Consider the following 21,678-nt stretch of genomic DNA (forward strand, 5'->3'; position numbering starts at 1 on the left):
AGAAGAAGCAGCATGAATTAGTGAATAGAAGGGTGAACCTTGGAGTATCTGAGTTCAAGTCCTGCCTGTGCCACACACTTTCTTTTTGATGGCAGTGGAATTTTATAACCTGAGAGTTCGCAGACAACTCTAAGACTATAAATTACAAATAAGTTAGTAATTTGCCTTTCACATTGATGAAGTTTCCATTAAGAGAATTCTCCACACCAGTGAAATCACAGGTTCAGACACATACCACCCCAATTGAACTAAATATGATTTAATATATTTTTTAGAGGCAATGGGGGTTAAGTGACTTGCCCAGGGTCACACAGCTAGTAAGTGTTAAGTGTCTGAGGCCAGCTTTGAACTATGGTCCTCCTGAATCCAGGGCCGGTGCTTTATCCACTGCACCACCTACCTGCCCCCAATTTAATATATTTCTGATAATAGGCATCATGATTTAGCAGTCATAAATGTTTTGTGTGGTTGCCAAATTGTGTTAGCTAAATTATTGGGGGTTAGGCTGGGTTTTCTAAATTACTGGCTACTTATAAATTAATGGCTATTTATATAATAATGGCTGCTGCACCCATTTTGACAGTAATCATTCTTTATGAATTAATATTAAATATTAGAAGAATATTGACCATATGGCATTTAACACAAGCAGAAAGCCCCCTAGAGCCATATTTATAAGAGAGAGAGAACACATGGCCTAACAAACAGGTTCAGAAGCCTAACATTACCTATTCTGTCCTAAGAGGAGATCACTCACCAACCAACAGCCTTCTGGAGCCAAGAGTGTATTCCAAGATGGTGATGGCCAAGAGCCTCGCCTGTTCTAGGCTTTTAGCCTCTTTTGATAGAGACACATCACAACTCAATGATCAAAGCTAATTGGCTAGCATCATTCAATTCCATTGGTTGACATGACTTGAGGGTGGTTCATATTAAAATGAAATGTATCATGATGACATCAGGGCCCAATGGGGAAGACCCCCTGAAGGGCAAAGGCACATTCAGATAGGTGTTGTATAATTAATTCACTGAACTAGACAAAAGAGTCTTATCTCCATTCCTGGGACAGAATTAGGCCCTGAAAGAGATTAGAACTTTCTCAAGAACTAGGCTTTCTGAAGAGGGGAGGTAGAGCTATAACTGATCTGGGTTCCCCCAAGAAAACTCATTATTAATAATTATTTTCTCACATAAACGAAAGGGCTATCGTCAAATACTTGACGCTTTGCAGTGTGTGTAGGTGGAACTGGAAATAAGCACTTAATAAATGTTTGTTTGATTAGAAGTAACTTAAAGATTTTTCAAATTTGAGAAAAAGAAGTAGTTTTCCAAAAATATTAAACTTGTAAAATCCTTTAAAAAAATTGATCTGGTTCTGTGACCTTTGTTCACAAAACCCTGAGAGCTTATAACATTGCAATAATAAAAAAAAATTTACAAATGATAAAACTAAAACTTAGATTGTGATTTCCTGAGTTATATAGATAGTATCAGAGTTGGGATTCCAACCCAGATCTTCTGACTCCAATTCCAGTTCTATTTCCACTCTACCAGATGGCCTCTCTAAGTAATGGAATACTATTTATATAAATGCACTTGGATCTTTGCTGTTCAAAAAATGGCTTCTACTCAGGATAACTTATCTGTTGCTATATGAAATTACACAAATCAGCTTATTCTTCACTACTGAGGTTTTCCCCTTGTTTTCTGTTCTCCTTTCTCCTCTTGCAAATCCTTTAGAACTACTTTATTAAGTACTTTAACTTTAAAAGAAGGCATTGCTTGCTTCACTTAATAGCTAACATTCATATAAGACTCTAACGTTTGCAAAGCAATTTACATATATTTTTTCATTTGTTCCTCACAACAACGCTGAGGAAGCTGTTATCATACCCACTTTACAGATGAGAAAACTAAGATTGGGAGAAGCAAAGTAACACTTGTTCAGGGTCACACAGCTAGTAATTATCTGAGGCAGGATTTGAATTCATGTTTTCCTGAGTCCAAAGTCCAGCACTCAATCCACTGTGACATCTTTTTGTTGTTTAGTCATTTTTCAGTCATGTCTGACTCTTCATGACCCCATTTGGGGTTTTCTTGGCAAAGATTCTGCAGTGGTTTGCCATTTCCTTCTCCAGCTCATTTTATAGATGAGTAAACCAAGGCAAACAAGACTAAATGATTTGTCCGGGAAGTATCTGAGGCTGGATTTGAACTCAGGAAGACTTTTCTTCCTGACTCTAGGCCCAGCACTATACATGAAGAAAGCCACCTGGACATTTGAATTGAGGGAGAGAATAACCTAAGTCAAATCCCCAGGACATTCTTCAGAAAGGACTTTAAGTCAAAAGAGAGTTTTACTTCTAGCTTTACCCAGAATAGAATCAAGCAAGTAAGTATAACATCCAGAGATCATACCTCTCAGAAAGTGATTGGGAAGGAAGGCCTATAACCAAAAATAACTTCTGATACAGAACCCAAAAAACTTACCTCCCTAGGAAAGAAGAAGCCACTCTGCCTGATCTCACCCAAGCAATTATGTACAAAATGAGGGAACAGAATAAATAAAGGCAGGAGCACATAAAGTGGCACCTAGATATAACAAGTAAGGGAGAAAGGAGACAACTTAAAAAAAAAGAAAAGAAGAACAGCAGACTGGGGTCAGTTATTATAGGCAAAAGTAGGCCCCCTATTTAGTATTAAGTGTAATAAGTGATTTGTCCAAGGTTAGTTTCACAGGTAGTAAACAGTTTACTACAAATGCAGCATTCTTTCTAAGGCACTACGCTGACACATTTCCTACTTTGTAGTGAATTGCTTCACATGGATCACAGATACAAGGATACCCAGCTTCACAGCATTAATTGTTCCCTTGAAAACATGCCATTAGGCAAAACAATGTGTATGGGGCAAGGGGAAGGAGCCTGTTAGTGCCATAGCAACAGTGTTATAAATGGAGAATTGGCTGAAAACATTCCAGGAAGACTTGGTTATGATCTTTTAATGACCATGAGATGGAGGATATGCTTGTATTTCTTACTTGTGCAATTTAGAGGCTGTAATAATTCAGTTTCAGGTTGAAAGCACATAGGTCCTCAAACCGAAACTCCTTTAAAATCATTCATCTATGGAGCTACTCTTCTAGAAATGATATCCTTTTGTTTGGTTTTGTTTTTGTGAATGGTCTTTTATTTTTTCCAATTACATGTAAAGATAGTTTTCAACATTCCTTTTTTTATGAGATTTTGAGTTCCAAATTTTTCTCCTTCCCTTCCTCCTCCCCCCTCCCCAAGACAGCAAGCAATCTGATATAGGTGTTATATATAAAATCATACTAAACACATTTCTTCATTAGTTGTGTTGTGAAAGAAGAATCAGAACAAAAGGGAAAAACCATGAGAAAGAAAAAAAAAGTGAAAATAATATGCTTCAATCTGCACTCAGACTCCATAGTTCTTTCTTTGGATGTAGATATCATTTTCCATCATGAGTCTTTTGGAATTGTCTTGGATCATTGTATTGCTGAGAAGAGCTAAGTCTATCATAGTTGACCATTGCACAATGTTGCTATTACTGTGTATAATGTTCTCCTGGTTCTGTTCATTTCACTCAGCATCAGTTGATGTAAGCCTTTCCAGTTGTTGGGCACGGTATCCTGCCAATTCTACCACTTATGGGGTATGGGATCCTACTGACTATGCCACTTGTTGGGCACAAGCAGGGTCTTAGATGTGTATCTCCCACGTATCCCCTAGATAACAACTCAGGATAGAAGAAAGCCATTGGCAACTCCAGGGTTAAAGAGATAAAATTTATTTAAAGGACACTTACTTACAGAGGGGTCAGTTATGTGAATTCCTATCTAGCTCCTCCCCAACCTTCCCTGATATTTATACATGTAAATTATATAAGCATACTTGGCAGGAAGCCTTTGTCTGTGCAAACACGAATCTGAGGTAGAGGGGCACGTGCACAGGAGGTTGATTGGTCAAAAGGTTGTGTGATTTCCCTGTGTTTGACTAGCTCATACCATATGTACTTTTAAGGCAGCAGGGAAGTCTCTTCCTTATTTGGATATTCTGTTCTGCATGTCTTGGATCTCACACTTAACTATACTTCCCTGGGAAACTATTGATAAGAAAGCCTCCAAGACTGTCAAGGACAGGCTAACATTATGGCAGTATGCCTAAAAGATGCATATGGACACATACTTCCCCTTATGTAACAGTGTGAATGGGAGGCCATATTTTTCCTTGTGAGACCTGGCATACAGCTAAAGGCATGGTACCCTATACCAGGTTTTTCTGAAATTTTCCTGTTTATCATTTCTTATAGCACAATAGTATTCTATTACATTCATATACCACAACTTGTTCAGCCATTCCCAATAATACAGTTTTAAAAGAGAGATTTTCAATTATTTTACATGAAAGAATTATTAAAATGTGGTGAAACTGAATGATATTATTTACCAGGTAACAATTTTAATGCTAATTTTAAGGTCCACTAGACTTGAAAAATAATAGATTTATCTTTTTTTGAAGGTTTATCTTTATTTGCAAAGAATTTCAGGTTAATATAACAGCATTCTAAATTATTTTTAAGTACTTATGGTCATCTACTAGTAGAACTTTTTTGGGGGGGTGGGGCAGTGGGGGTTAAGTGACTTGCCCAGGGTCACACAACTAGTAAGTCTCAAGTGTCTGAGGCCAGATTTGAACTCAGGTCCTCCTGAATCCAGGGCCGGTGCTTTATCCACTTCACCACCTAGCTGTCCCATTAGTAGAACTTTTAAGAAAGCTAATCTTTTTTTAAAAGTGTGAGAAGAATCTTTAAAAGTTATATTTAATTCCTTTAGTTTTATATGTACATATGTATATATCTGTGTATATATGTTTGATGCAATTGCCAGATATGGAAAACATTCCCTTATTTTTTTTTCCTCTCCATTCAAGAGGAGTTCCTGTCTTTTATAGTATTGAGGGATTATGAAAAGTTTCTGACTGTTCTGATCAGAGAAGTATGGTATAGTGAAAAGAACACTGGAGAAGTAATGAACTCAGGGTGCAGACCGAGCCACATTTCTGTATATAGAAGATTTGTGGAGATTTGTTTTGCTTTACTGTATAGAGGGTTTTTTAATCTTTCAATTTGGTGGCTGGGGTGGGAGGAGGGGGTGCAATGTTCAGAAGGAAATGGAGAGAAGGAGATTATCAAGGTTACCAAAATTTTTAAAAATGAAGAAAACTAAAAAAAGAGGACAGTTGCAGCTTTTAAATGTGCATAGAAGAGAACAGAAGGAAGAGCAGTAGGAAATAGTCAGGACAGCTATGAAAATAATATACTGAACTTGTTTTATGTAGAGAAGCAAGCTATAAGTGATGCAGATTAGTGACTGTATACACAGTATTCCATTTCTGTTTTGTTTTGTATGTGGAAATATTAATCTCATTTTGTTTCTGTTAAGTTCAGAATTGTTTTTATTTTTATTTTTAAAATAAAACTGAAATAGGACTCAAAAAACCTATATTCAAATCCTGACTCACATACTTATTAGCCATATGACTTTAGAGAAGATACTTACCTTCTCAGTGTTTGTTTCCTCTTTTGCATTAAGAGGAATTTGGACTAGGTGATTTCTGAAGTCTTTTCATGTTAGAACGTTTTTTTGACTTTGTGAGACAAAATGTCTGTAGGAGAGTAATAGGAAATAACGTTGAAAAGGTTATGGAGGACTGAAAACTAGGCACAGTAATTTAGAAGACTAATCATTAATAGCTCTCCCTCAAGTCAGTCTGTCAGTCAATAAGCACTATGTGCTAGGAATTATTGTAGGTATTGAGAGAATTGGAATAGATGGCCTTAGTCCCTTTCCAGCCCTCAATCTATGATTCTCTGATCAAAGGCAGAAAATGAAACAGTGTCCGCTCTTGAGGACCTTACATGTGCTTATATAAATATAAACAGAAAGAAGTCTTCAGCTTTTCTGCCTACCCAACCCAAATTCCTTATAGTTCTCTTAGGACTTCTCTCCTTACTCTCAGTCCACTAACGTTCTTTTAACCCAGTCACTCCAATGACCATTCCCTACATGTAATTTGCTAATTTCTGAATCCATGCTACTTTTAAATGGTTTGTCCAATTTTAACCTTGTTGCTGCTGCTACTCCTTTTTAGTTTTTATTCATTCTTAAGATACTTCCCATAGTGCTTTGCCCCTTACTCCAAGTTTCATCCCCTCTGTAAAGTCACCTCAGACTTTACAGAGAACAAACTACCTGACATGAGTTTCTTCCTGTGCTCCTAACACCACCCCTCTCCTTCTTCCTCCATCATATCCCTATTCCAACCACTACCCAGAACTAGGAGCAGTGGGCAGGAGTTTCAGGGAGGATAGACCTCTGCTTGACATACTTTCTGACAAAGTTATCTCCAAATTGAATGGACTCATTTAAGCCATGAGTTCCTCACTGCTGCAGGCCAGATGACATTTATAGAGGAGATTTTTCTTTTCCCTCAAGGGTAGGCTGCACTAGATGAACACTGAAGTTTCTTCCAATCCTAAAATTCTATAATTCTATCTTCTCATCTTTTTCTCCAATCTTAGAGGAAGACATTTGTCTCCTTATTTAGCTCTTCCCTGGTGTGAAGTCTTGCCAGGTTTTAAGATTTGAGTGAAAGAAGTCACTGTAACACCATGGGAAATTCAAGAAAATGATTTATTAAATGGAGCAAAAGGATTCATAGCAGGAACATGTATATCATCAGTCATGCCGTCACTCCGGGTCCCAGGAATCCTGAATCTGGGATATGCAGTAGAATGGTTTGGCAACTGCAAATGCTAGAATTGCTCAAGATCCAGTCAGAATTGAATAATACAACTTTCCTCTGTATTACAAAAGTTTATATAAGTTAATAAACACTTTGCATAACAGGATTCAGTATAATGCTATAGAAATTTCACAGATGTATTATCCTCCCACTCACTATTCTTTGTTTTACCCAATTCCTAGAATCTCAGTTTGATCGTCCTGTGACTTGGTGGAGTAATGGCGTGGCACCAGGCCTTATAGATATGTGTTTTCTAAATTTGTTCCTAAATGACAGATTAGACAGGCTACCTCAGTTTAATATCCCTTATCATTTCCTTCAGGATATCTTTTTTTTTTTTTTTGTGGGACAATGAGGGTTAAGTGACTTGCCCAGGGTCACACAGCTATTAAGTGTCAAGTGTCTGAGGCCAGAGGGATATCATTTTCATAGTTATCTCTTTTCTTTCTGTTTCCTTAAACCTGTGCATGGCCATGGCTGCATTTCCTTTTTTTTCCTTTTTATCTTTAAATATTCATAGTTTCCATCTCACCCATGAAAATTCCTGATGGCCTCAGTCCTTATATTTCCTTTTGTGTTGTCACACTCTTCATAGGTATGCTATACACCTATAAATTCAGTCCCTTTCTAAGTAACCTCTTGTAATCTGGATACTCTACTGACTACTAAAACTGTTTCTTTCTAATGTATTACTAGCTGCCATTTGCTGCTTCTTGAGATTTCTTCCGCCTTTGTCCCTTTTCATTTCTTCTATCTCTGACTTCTCACTTCTCCTTTCCATTCCCCCAATTCCCACCATATGGTTATTCTGTAGCCCATATTCATTCTTTTTGTGAACTTATCGATACACTCCTCTGACTTTTGCTCTCTTTTCTAAGCTGCCTACCAGTTCTATGCCCACATCCCTCCTTTGTACCATATTTTCAGTTGCCTAAAGGATATCTTGACTAGACTATCCCACTTCTATCTCAAATTCAACATCAGAATATTGGAGGAGGCAGAAGACCTGTGATCTTAGTACTGGCTTGGCCACTAACTAACCCTGTGAACTTGGTCAGATACTCTCCTTGGGCCTCAGTTCACTTACTGACAAAATGAAGGATAGCTGTGCCTCTTCTCTAGGTTTATTTCTGCCTCTAAGTATTTATTTCTATGTATAAGAAATAGCATATCATCATGGATAAAGTGCTGGTTTGGGAGTCAGGAAGCCAAAGGTTCAAATATCACCTCTGGTAACTTATGAGGTGTATGACTTTGAGTAAGTCACTTGACCTCTCTGAGATTTAGTCCCTTCATGTGTAAAATGGGTAAAATGGGAACAATGAGAAATATAGTATTATTTGGGGGCTTAAACAAGTTAAGGGAAAGTGTTTTTGAATCTTAAAGCCCTATACAAAGTCATCTCTTGTTCCAACTGATTTTATTTTTCTTTATACTGTCTCCAAACCAGCTTCCCTTTCTATCCTTTCCATTTCTACCGGTTCCACCATTCTTTCCATTTCCTAGGCTAGAAATCTTAGAATAATTTTTTTTGGGGGGGGGGGAAGGGGGTTAAGTGACTTGTTCAGGGTCACACAGCTAGCAAGTGTCAGGTCTCTGAGTTCAGATTTGAACTCAGGTCCTCCTGAATCCAGGGCTGGTGCTTTATCTACTGTGTCATTTTTTAACCTCAGTTTTCATCTCCTATATTTAGCTAGGTCCTATCACTTTTTCTATTGAAATGTTCCACAAAGTCATCTTTTCTCTACTCCCACTATTTTCACCCTAAACTCTTTTCATTCTGTGCACTACAATAGTAAACTAACTGATTTTTTCCATTTTCCAGTTTATCCTTTGACCCCAACTCTCCGATCCACCCTTAAATGTACCTCCACCATCTAATTTTCCTAAAGTACCACATACTACTCCCAAATCTGTAATAAATATCTTCAATTACTTACCAAATCAAGTTCAGCTTTGAAGATTTTGCATAAAAGGAGTTCATCCTAATCTATCTAGTACTGTGCTCACTCTCAATTATTACTTCATTTAGTGTGATGAAATAGAAAGAGTATTGGATTTGGTGTTAGTTGGCCAAGGTTCAAAACCTATTTCTGTCATTTACTGTTAGAATGACTTTTGGCAAGTCATTTAACTTCTTTAGACCCTCAGTTTCGTATTGACAACAAGACAAACTAATAATTTTAATTAGCATTTTAGCATTTAACATACTTTATGTTATTTGGACCTTATAGCAATCCCACAGCATAGGCATTTTCCTTTTTGTTGGGCCTTGTGGTATCTTTGGTATGGGGAACTCTTTTTTGCCGTCTTTTAAAAAATGTAATAAACATTTTTATAAATAGTTTTGGGTTCGAATTTTTTATCCGTCCTTCTCTCCCTCCCCTCCCTCCTCCCTGAGGCAGCAAGCAATCAGATATGGGTTATATATGTATGATTATGTAAAACATTACCACATTTGTCATTTTGTACAGGAAAACTTGATTAAAAGTAAAAAGAAAGTGAAAAATAGCACGCTTCAGTCTGTTCCATCAATATTTGTTCTTTCTTTGGAGGTGGATAGTATATTTCATCAATAGTCCTTTGGGATTGTCTTGGATCATTGTATTGTTGAGAATTGTCAAGTCATTCACAGTTCTTCATCAAACAATATTGCTGTCACTGTGTACAATGTTCTCTTGGTTCTGCTCACTTCATTATACATCATTTCATACATGTCTTTCCAGGCCTTTCTGAAGTCATCCTGCTTGTCATTTCTTATAGCATAATACTATTCCATCACCATCATATACCAGTTTGTTTGGCCATTCCCCAACTGATGGGCATTCCTTTAATTTCCAATTCTTAGCCACCACAAAAAGAGGTGCTATAAATATTTTTATAGAAATAGGTCTTTCTCTTTTTGGGGATGTCTTTGGAATATAAACCTAGCAGTGGTATTGCTGGATCAAAGGGTATGCATAGTTCTATAGCACTTTGGGCATAGTTCCAAATTGCTCTCCAGAATGGTTGGATCTTTTCACAACTCCACCAAGAGTGGATTAGCATCCCAGCTTTCCCACATCCGGTGTGGGGAACTCTTGGTGAAGAAACACCTACCATGGATATGGATCAACAACCTGTCTTTAACTCAGTTTTAGAAGATTGCTTGGAGCACTGAGAAATTGTGACTTCCCCCATGATCACATAGCTGTAGTATGTGTCAGTGGAACATATCTTTTTTTTTTTTCAAGTATCTTTTAAAGTGCCTTTTTTTTTTTTTTAAAGACTGGGTCTCTGTCACCCAAATCAGAAGTGCAAGAGCTGCCATTCATAGTTATGTCCCTATCTGATCAGCTTGGAAGCTTTGACCATTTTGGATCTGGGCTATTTTGCCCCTTCTTAGACAATCTGGTTCTCTGCCTTCCTCCTACCCTTAACCATATTAACTCCCACCCTTAACCATAACTCACATTAATTAGTGAGGACATCCACCCACTTAGCCTACTGCATCTCAGATCTTCCTCAGTAGGAAGAGACTACAGACATGTACCTCCAGACACAGCATGCAGACAATAATGGCTCTGTAATATGAAAGGCTAAAACAAGTTGAATGCTAGAATATAGGCAGGCAGGTGACAAGCATTGGGAGCATCAGGGTCAGTTTGGAAAGTCAAAATCACAGCCAGCAGGTGTTTATGGATTTAAATCTAAAAGGACCTGAAAGCTAATATAGTCTGATCCCCTTATTTTTCTACAGATGAGGAAATTGAGACTGGAGAAATTAACTATCTTGCTCAGGAAGCCACATAGGTGGCAAGTGGCAGAGCTGGGATTCCTACCTCAGAGGTGGGATTGAATTTTGTTCATCTTGACTCAGCCCTCTTCACTGCCCCAGCTTCCTCTCCTTATCTAAATCCTCAGTCTTCAAGGCCCAACTTAAGTCCCACCTTTATGTTGTATGTGAATTCCTTTAGAGCAATTTAGTAGAGACTTAGTGAATTTTTTTTTTAATTGTATTAGTCTGAGTTCTCTTGCCACTAACGTCCTTGATCTTTTTAAAACTCTTATTTGTATGTACAGTCAGTGTTACAGTTTAACACTGAATTGGCCTCTAATTCTTTCTTGTCTGTTAGGCTTCCCCCTCAAGTTAGATTGTTAACTCTTGGAGAGACTAGATGAAACTTCAAGCTCCAAATCAATTAGTCAATGAGCATTTATACTTTATACCAAGAATTGGTACTTAGGATACAAATATAAAGAATGGAATGATCCCTATTCTGATGGAATTGATTCTGTTATACTTTTTTTTCTTTTTATCAACAAATTGTCGTTGTTTGGACTATGGCATCAGGGTGATTCATTTGCAGTGAATTGGATTTAAGGGAGGGAGGGCTGTGTAAGGTCACCAACCTCACTCTCTCCTCCAGAGCCATCTAGATCCAGTGGCAAGATATACATCAGGATGACTAGAGAAGACCCCACATGTTTGGGCAATCAGGGTTAAGTGACTTGCCCAGGGTCACACGGCTAGTAAATGTCAAGTGTCAGACCAGATCAGGGCCAGGGCTCTACTTACTATTGCATCATCAATCAACAAATACTTGTTGATCGAGCCCCATATTTTCACTTTAATCAAATATCAGGTCAAAATTCACTTCCTTCCCATAATAACAACAGCCCTAATCATTATACCACTTCTCCTTAACATGTATAAAATTGGTTGGTACTGTTACTTTCAACGTGATATATACATTATTTTACAGTTATCAAGTAGAGTCATTACCTGTTATATAGACTTAGGCGTTACTATAAGTGTCCAAGTGACCTGCATTCTTGAAGGCTTTGCCAGTGGATTATAAATTCTGGTAGATTCTAATAAATTGAGACTTTGAATACTGGCAGCCGAGTGATAAGCTACATGTCTGTAATAAAAGGACCAGCCTAGCTAAATTTGGAAAGACCTAGAGATCAAAAGTTTAGTCAGCAGATGATAAGTTTTTCTAACCTCAGTAATTCATAAAACCATCTGCTAAGGTACAACTCCTGGTTCTGTTATGAGTGAGGTGAAGAATTAGGCACATGGGAAGGAGCTCATGCCAAATGGTTGGTCACTCTCGCTCTCGCTCTCTCTCTCTCTCAGTTTTCTGTTAAAGTCTGGGTGATTTTTTAGAAGGGATAAGACTTGGAGGGAAAGGATGAGACTTGGAGATATAAGAAAAGAAAAAAAGTTTAAAAATCACTGTGGGAAGTCTCTTAGGGATAAATAAGGACTAAGAAGGAGCAGTAAGCAGAGTTACTCTTAAAATGGGACAAACTTTTAAAGTGGTGGCATAGATTCAGAGAAGAGTTTATTAAACACTGACTTAAAGCAGATCACCTCATGGTGATCTTAGATGATTGACATCGAGTGAAGAATGTTTTGCTTCTTGATTCCTAATTCTTTGATTTGAAGTGAGTAGTTATAACCAACAGTATGTCTGAGTTTTTTTGCTCTGTCAAAGCCCCTCTTTCCTCTGGTAGCACATGATAGGTTAGCTGCCTCCCGACAACGGGAATGCTAGGAACAGGTTAGGGAGGGAGAAGGGAAAGCTGACAAGTGTCAGAGGAAAAAAGAGTAGAGGCCAGTATTACAGGATGACATGCCAACAGGAGAAGACTGTTATACAGCCCAACAACAGAAGAACCAGGAGGGAAAGTAGGTGCTCAGAGCCAGAAACTAGGAACTTTGTCAATCAAAATGAAGACAAGTTGGCATATAGCAATTCATGCCCACTTATGTTTCAAAAAGAGAGTTTAATTATAAAAGAAAATAGCTGTGAGAGATTTTAAAACCATGATCAAAGTAACCAATTCCAATTCTAGAAGACTGATGTTGAATTGTGCTTCCACTTCCTCTATAGAAATAATGAATTGGAAGTAGGGAATAAGAAGTCATAAACCATGTCTGTATTTGTTTTGTGCAACTATACTTTTTGTTAAAAGGGAGAAATTTTCATTTTCTTTTTTGGGGGAGGGGGATAGGATGGGAAATAGCATGATAGTAATAATGATACAAAAAAAGGAAGATAAAGAAAAGTGTTAATGGATCATGAAAAAAAATTAAGGTAGTAGAAGGAAATTCAAAAGGGGACACACAAAAACTGCAGTGTTGGAACTATCATGTTAAATTTGAATTATATAAAAAATAGGCTGTATATGGTAGGGAAAAAAGATCAACTGTATATAACAGAACTACTCAGTTTCGTCTAACAGTCTTCTTTTTTGTTTTTCAGTGCCTACTAAAATGTTTGTGTTTGTTGGGGTTTATTAAGTTCATAACTTTAATGCTTATTTATTTTTTAGAGGGAAGTTTATTACTGTTGGCCAGACCTGCTTTTGAATCTTAAAGCTGTCTGACTGGGACATGGAGCATTCAGAAATCATAATCCCCTTTGCCCCTACAGTATAGTTACTAGTACTCTTCATTTTCTTCCTCATCACAAACTGGCCTACTAGCTGATTGCTGGATTTGCCTTTCTAGAGTCATAGAACTTCACAATTGGAAGGGAGACTATTGGTCATCTAGTCCAACCCCAGTCTATACTTTTGAGCCTTTGTCCGTGTATATGTATCAAGAGGTAGGGTAGGGAGTAAGTGTGAAGAAGGTAGTACTCACTCAATACTTCCTGAGGCAGCTCATTCCATTTTGGGTTGTCTCTTAATTGTTCTGAAGTTATTCTCTACATCAAGCCTAAATTTACCTCTTTGCAGCTTCCAGCTGTTGCTCCCAGTCCTACACTCTGTGCCCAAAGGCCTCAGTTTTCTTATCTGTAAAATGAGAGGATTGGACTTAATGACCTTCAGAGTTCCTTCCAGCCCTGTATCTATGGTTCTCATTATAATTCCTCTTCCTACATTACTACCTTTCAGATATTTAAGATAAAGCTATCATCACCTCCCTAAACTTTCTCTTCTCCAGTCTAAAAATTCCCAGTCCCTTCAAGAAGCCCTTATATGGCATGGATTCATGGTGCTTCCGTTTTCATACCAAAATTTAGCATTCATTTCCTGTCTCCTGACTTGAAAAAAAGTGATCCTTTTTACCTACATTGCATCTTCTCCTCACCTCATCTCTTAGAATCCTAATGTGCCTTCAGGGCTCAGCTTAGGCACCAGGTCTTCCACAAATGTTTGATCCCTTCTTCTTGTTAGTTCTCTTTTTTTCTCCTAAAATTATCTTGAATTGACTTATCTGTATACATGGTATATTCTCCAGTAGAACATAAGCTCTTTGGGGGCAGATAGTTTATTTTTTTCCTCTTTGCTAGCCCCATTGCCTGGCATAGTGCCTTGCACATAAAAAATAGTCTTAATAAATTTCTTGGATTGAATTGAACTTGTCTTAGGTGATACATTATAACTCTGGTATTGTTCTCACATACTTCTTGTGGCCAAAGTCAACACTATAGTTCAATGTTAGAACTAACATTATTTTTGATTGGTTGCCAAGGCATTTGCCATTATGGGGCGGGGGAAGGAATTTATTATATTATCCAGAAATGTTCAACAAAAATACATTTTCATATAAAATGGAACTAAATAGTACCTGAAACTATTTTTATTTTTTTTTTGGTTAACCTTGTATAAATAGAAAAGTTGTCAAATTCATTAAGGTTTCATTTGCAGCTGCTAACAAGTTGCCAAGATGCTCTCCCTCCCCCAGGCACTATATTTAGTATGGGTCTGTGTCCTAGAATAACACTGGTGATAAAGCTATTATACTTTCATTGAGTCTTATCCTGGGAAAATATTTGTAAAAATGAGCTCCATTATACCTGCTGACCTGCTTTTTGTATGTGGAAGGACTAGGAAGACAGTGGTGTTCTCTTGATTGTAGATAGTCTTATAGTTTCCAGAGCTAATACACAAGTGCTAACAAGAGGGTCTTTTCTATTTTTTGGTGCTGGGAAATTCTATCTTTAATTGGCAATTCAGATGAGGACCTTGGTAATAATAACTCTCAGAGCCATGCTTGGCTAAAGCAGTTCCTTTGCTAAGTCAGATTTACAACAGGACTCAGACACTTCAGAATTAACCAAAAAGATTTCCCTACCAGGACTCTTCATATTTTAAGTAACATTGCTATAAATAAAATATAGGAACAATATCCTCAAACATCACAGAAATGTGTAGGGTGTTGAATATTTCCCATTATAGAAGGATAGGACCTGGATTCTGACAGAGGTGTAAAACTCACTACAATACACCTGTCCAACAGGAAGTAAAACTCCTGAGTGCAGATGACCCAGATTAAAATGTAATTGGGAAATGTTTGACAAAATAAATAAAAACCACAATAAAACAAATAATGGTAATTTGTGGCTTTCTAAGTTAGCATTTCCAGCATGTCCATTTTTCCCCACCTCCACCTCCAGGATTCTTTTCTATTAGTGTTTGATGCCACTAAAGTGGGGAACCCCCCCAGGCGAGGAACCTTCAACCACAGCAGTCCAGCACCTTCTGTATACCTTAGGATCTTGAAAGAGTTGCCTAGGGCACTGAGAAATTAGGTGTTTTGAACCAGGTTTTCCTTGTTTTTGAGGTCATCTAATATGCCACATTGCCACAATTATAAGAAAATTTAAAACATATAAATTCTCATCATCTATTCGTGTTGAAAACAGCATGATAAGGAAGCTGAAAAGGTATGGCAGCACGTTTTAATGTACTAATTATCAGTGCTAAAATCTGGAAGATTTCTGTAGGCTCAAGCCATTCAAAGTATCTTAATGTAAATTGGCTGGCATGTGTCCTCCCTCTGATTAGCCAGAGTGACTGGTAAGAGACTACAGAGCAGTATAATTCCCTTTGACTGGCCCCACTTATCTAAACATTCTGATGGCTATTGCTTGGACTGGAAGTCTCTGTTGGTCTTTGAATAGCACTGGCTATGTTGAAGGAGCTGCTTTTGGTTTGGTACTATAGAAGTCTGGAATTTAGAGGAAAAGATAATTGAGCCTTGTTTTCCTGCTTCTTGATATAATAATAAATAGAACTCTCATTTTAATACTGTAGTATTCCTATCACCCTGTTCATGTGGTTTTTATTCACACACACTTTTTGTGTTGGGCTGTCTTCCCTTCTCTCTCAACACTTCTCTCTGTGTGTCTCTCTTTGTCTCTCTGACTATCTCTGTGTCTTTGTTTCTCTCTCCCCTCACAGACTTCATCTCATCAGCTCCCTTGGGTTCAATTATCTCTAGGTAGATGACTCCTAAGCCTATATACCCAACCCCTATCTGTCTCCTGAGTTTCAGTCCCATAATTAACTATTGACTCTCTCCACCTGAATGATTTATACACATCTTAAACTTAACATGTCCAAAATAGAACTCATTTCTCCCCCTAAAGCCACCCCCTCTTCCTAGCTTTTCTGTCTCTTTGGGGGTCATTGTCCTTCCATCTACCCAAGTTCTTACCCTCAGAATCATCCTTATCCTTACTTTTCGTTTCCAATCATTTTTTCAAGTCTTGTCAATTCTGCCTTCATAATATCTCTTGTATGTCCTCTTTCTATTCATACCACCACTTTAATTCTGTTCACAATCATCTCTTGTTCGAATGAATGCATTAACCTCCTAGTCTTCCTGCATCTGATCTCTCCCCTCTCCACTCCATCTCCCACACAGCTGCCAAATTGATATTCCAGAAGCATAGATCTGACTGTTTCACCACCCCCCTAGTCAATAAACTCAAGTGACTTCCTATTGCCTCTAGAAAAGATAGCAAACTCCTCTGTATACAAGGTGTCAAAAAAGTCTTAGTACAGTTAAACTGTGGCAAAGATATCAAACTTACAGCAAATGGCACCCACAGAATTCCTAAGTACAGTCGAAACCAGATTAAAAAGTAATTAGGAGGGGCAGCTAGATGGCGCAGTGGATAGAGTACTGGCCCTGGAGTCAGGAGTACCTGAGTTCAAATCCGGCCTCAGACACTTAATACTTAACTAGCTGTGTGACCCTGGGCAAGTCACTTAACCCCAGTTGCCTCACTAAAAAAAAAAAAACAACAACAAAAAAGTAATTAGGGAGGCAGCTAGGTGGCACAGTAGTTAAAGCACCGGCCCTGGATTCAGGAGGACCTGAGTTCAAATCTGGCCTCAGACACTTAACACTTACTAACTGTGTGACCCTGTGCAAGTCACTTAACCCCAATTGCCTCACCAAAAAAACCCCAAAACAAAAAACAAAACAAAAAAGTAATTAGGAAATGTTTAATAAAATAAATAAAAACACAGTAAAACAAAGATAATATTAATGCTACCCAAGTGAAATGACACAACTGCTGTATAGGCATTTAAAGCCTTCACAATTTTGCCTCAAACTGTCTTTTCCAAGATTTATTTATTTAGTATTCCAAAAAAGAGCAATGAGAGTGGTAAAGTGCCTTGAGTTCATAGCTTATAAGATTCAGTTGAAGGAACTAAGCATATTTAGCCTGGAGAAAAGAAGACTCAGGAGAAATTTGATAGATTTCTTTAAGTAATTGAATGGTTGTCATGTGGAAGAGAAATTAGGCTTGATAGGCTAGATAGTAGAAGGTAGAATTGGTAAGACTTGGAAGTTGCAAAGAGACCATTTTAAGCTTGATATCAGGAAAACTTCCCAACAGACCTGCCCAGAAGTGGAATTGGCTACCTAGAGGTGGTGGAATGTCTCTCCTTGAAGTGCATCAACTTTTTGGTATGTTATATTGAGGATTCCTTTCATGTATGTTTATTGAAGTCCCTTCCAACTCTTAAATTCTGTGATGTCTAAGGTCCCTTCTAGTTCTAAATCTTAGTTCCTTGCATTTACTTTGATCAGTCAACATTTATTGAAAAGTCATCATTTAAAGAGCATTGTACCCTTTGCTAGATTATTAGCTTAATAGAATAAGAAGTAAACTATTTCCCACATCGACACAATAAATCTCTCTGAATGTTTTGAGGCCTTTTTCCTTCTGAAACAAATAATATACAATTAATAATATTATATAATAAATAATATTATATAAATCTAATTTTTAGGAAAAAATTAGGCAGAATTTTACACAACTACATGGTAAAAAATAAATATATTGTGGAATTGACCTAAGTTTGATGCCTTGTTTAATGTTTTCTCGAATCAGGGAATCCATTTAATAAATTTTTGTTCTGTTTACCTCTATTGTAGTTATTTGAAGAGACAGCTAGATGGCTCAGTGGATAGAGAGCTGGGCCTGGAGTCAGGAAGACCCGAGTTCAAATACTTTCACAGACACTAGCTGTGTGACCCTGGGCAAGTCACAACCTCTGTTTGCCTTAATCCACTGGAGTAGGAAATGACAAACCACTCCATTATTTTTGCCAAGAAAACCCCATGGACAGTATTGATGTGCTATGATCCACAGGGTCATGAAGAGTTGGACACGACTAACCAACAACAACAATAGCTTTTTGTTGTGGCTCCTTTTACATGGGAAAAAAATCATGCCTCTTGGTTAAAATTCAGACTCCCTTTATTGTTAAAAGTATGTATCAGTGCCTATGTCTACTTGTAGCTAATTTGGACATAGTTTTAACAATAAAAATTTAATTATACTTATAATTATTGAAAAATATATTTTAAAGACGTTTTTAAGAATCCAAAGGTTTCATTAACTTGGCTAGTAGTTTCAGAACATTTCAGTAATCATACTTACAAAGCCAGCTAAAATAGCTATAACTGAATGAAATATTAACATGGATTAAAACAATAAGGCAGAGAGAAAATGTATTAAGACCATTGTTTCATCATAGTATTTTATTTTGTTTTTTCTAACAGGCTCTGCTTTATGTACCTACAACTTAAAGCCATCAGAATACAGTACACATTCAAAAGCCTCTGTTCTGTGCCCTAAACTCCCAGTTCCTGAGAGGTAAATTTATTTGCAATGTTTAACTGTCATGGGCTTTTTTTTCCTTTTTGGCAGGGGGTGAGGGACTAAGTGAAGGAAAGAAATGTGATATTTTAAACTTCGTATTCTTAGGAAAAATAGATTTTGTGTTAAAATTTATATTTGTTGTAAACCTGAAGTATACTCTGAAATAATATTTCTAAAAGATTATGGTGTAAAATTCCTGCTTAGAATTAATAGAATGATAATAGCTTATGTTTTGGTAGCGTACTAAGGTTTACAAAATGTTTTCCTCGCAGTAGCTCTGGAAGGTACATAATGCAAATATTTTTAATTCCCATTTTAAGGGTAAAGAAGCATTCTCAGAGAACTTAAGCCACTTGCCCAGGGTAACATTGCTATTCAAGTTTGGAATCCTTATTCAATCCAAGGTCTCTCTTGATTCCAGGTTCAGCACTTTCCCTACTATGCTATACTACAAAGAAATATGATATAGCTGTCAGTAATGACATTCATATTTTCATATTTAGGCTCTCAACCTTCTATACCATTTATATATTTATGTATTTGTAGACCTGATCTTTGATTTCATTGGTATCAGGAATTCCTAACTACCAATGCAGATAGGTAGCTGCTCTGGAATAGACAGTCTAAGGAGTTGCCCAGGACATTGAAATATTAAGTGAACTCCCTAAGTTCACACTTGTGGTAAGTGTCAGAGGTGGGATTTGAACCCACATATACACTATAATCAGTACTCTTTGTACTCATGTACCAAACTGCCTCCCAGTCTTAGGAATAAAATCTCACAGATTCAAAAGTCTTTAGAAGGCTGATCTTACACAAACATATGTATTACACACATTATGTGTGTATGTGTATATGTGTGTATATATGTATATATATACACACATATATATGCATATATACATAGATATTTATATTGTTTGGTTGCATTTTTATTTACCTTTTTAAACTTTTATATGTGGTAGATAATTATCTTCTCATAATACGTACTATTTTTACCCACACCTTTTAATGCTGAAATCATTTCAAGAGCCAATTGAATTGGATAGAAGGCTAGCCTTGAAGATCAAGAGACCTGGGATTGAATACTTTCAGACACTTATAAGCTGTGTTGCCTCAGAGCCTCAGTTTCTTTGTATGTAAAATGACATTAATACCTGTACTTCCTGCTTCTTAGAACATAGAAAGCATATCATACAACTTAAAATGCTCTATTAATATTAATTGTTGTTGTTATTCATATTTCAAGGTGCTAATTTCTGTAATGAAGACTTCTTACCTGGTCTTAATGCTTGAGATTACCCAAGAGTTTATATATTTAATTTACAAAGCCAAAATCTCATTAAGGAATCAGATTCTCAAAACACCAATATGAGGGGCAGCTAGGTGGTGCAGTGGATAGAGCACCGGCCCTGGAGTCAGGAGTACCTGAGTTCAAATCCGGCCTCAGACACTTAACGCTTACTTCTTACTAGCTGTGTGACCCTGGGCAAGTCAGTTAACCCCAATTGCCTCACTTAAAAAAACAAACAAACAAACAAACAAACAAACCCTACCATATGAGACTTCCACTGAATATCATAAGACTGGGAACATTAGGTGATTTTGAGAGTGAATTTGTGGAAGAGGCTACCTTGGATTAATTGAAAAAGGATCACCAATAATTATAGGACTCTCTTTTTACTCATACTTGTCTTTTGCTTAAGCTGGTTGTATGCATTTAGTAGGAAATGATTTGTTTATGGCCACTGGCAAAAGAACTTCAAGAATAAAGCAGGAAGGGGGCAGCTAGGTGGCACAGTGGATAGAGCACTGGCCCTGGATTCAGGAGGACCTGAGTTCAAATCTGGCCTCAGACACTTAACACTTACTAGCTGTGTGACCCTAGGCGAGTCACAACCCCAATTGCCTCACCAAAAAAAAAAAAAAAAAAAAAGAATAAAGCAGGAAAATATTAGAGCAATATGCTATCAGCTACAGAGCCCCTAGTAGACTGTACTGCGGGTCCTGTTTCCTACTCTACCATTCAGGACTTCAAAATGTGATTTTGCATAGTAACACAGTGTTCATCTCACAAAATTAATGAGAGCTTGTGTGATATATTCATATGTAGGTGTACTTGTATTCCAGATGAAAATTTTCTAGAACATTTCTCAGAAGACACATTTCCTTCCTGATTCTTCCCACCCCCACCCTCTCTGCCTACCCCTTCCTTACCCTGTGGGGCTAAGAAGTTTGAAAGAACTCAAAAATTATTTTAATCTATCCCTTAATGATTGCATACTGCCATTCAAGAAAGTGTTTCTACAACTGCTAAAAACATCTCTAGTTTCCCATACTAGCTTATTCTAGTTCCTCACAATCTGAATATTGTCTCCTCTAAACTAGAACCTATATATTTGAAATCAAAAGAAAAGAGAGGGGAGAAGTGGGGCAGCTAGATGGCGCAGTGGATGGAGCACCGGCCCTGGAGTCAGGAGGACCTGAGCTCAAATCTGGCCTCAGACACTTGACACTTACTGGCTGTGTGACCCTGGGCAAGTCACTTAACTCCCATTGCCACACACACACACACACACACACACACACACACACACACACACACACAAAACCAAGAAAGAGAGGAGAGAAGTCTCAGGAGAGGCGAAAACTAAGGGTACAGTTAATTTTGTTGTAGGTTTACTGTTTGTGGCAAAGACAAAATGAGAGTTTTCATCAAAAGAAAGAAACAGATGAAGCAGGACTTGGAGAAGAAGCTATAATGTGGTTTGGTCTTTGGAGAAACCTGCAGTATCTCAACTAAAACAGGGAGAATGAATTTGAAATAAAGAAATTTGTTGAGGTAAAAAATAGTTGTAGATTAGTTAGGAAAACGAAAGGATTAGAACAAATTTGGGATAGAAGTATATTTTGGACTCTTTTTTTCCTATGATGGTCTTTTC

The 21,678-nt window shown here is 37.4% G+C and overlaps 1 protein-coding gene across 2 annotated transcripts in view; it reads left to right on the forward strand.

Annotated features, from left to right (window-relative positions):
* SLC44A1 (solute carrier family 44 member 1) overlaps positions 1-21,678 on the forward strand; it is a 215,909-nt gene that overhangs the window by 132,118 nt on the left and 62,113 nt on the right. For both annotated transcript variants that reach the window (XM_043985574.1, XM_043985566.1), the window contains exon 5: positions 18,637-18,730. In XM_043985574.1, coding sequence (XP_043841509.1) covers positions 18,637-18,730 — 94 coding nt within the window. The remainder of the gene's footprint in view (positions 1-18,636; positions 18,731-21,678) is intronic.

The sequence above is a fragment of the Dromiciops gliroides genome, chromosome 1 (assembly GCF_019393635.1).
Source record: "Dromiciops gliroides isolate mDroGli1 chromosome 1, mDroGli1.pri, whole genome shotgun sequence".
Taxonomy (NCBI): Eukaryota; Metazoa; Chordata; class Mammalia; order Microbiotheria; family Microbiotheriidae; genus Dromiciops; species Dromiciops gliroides.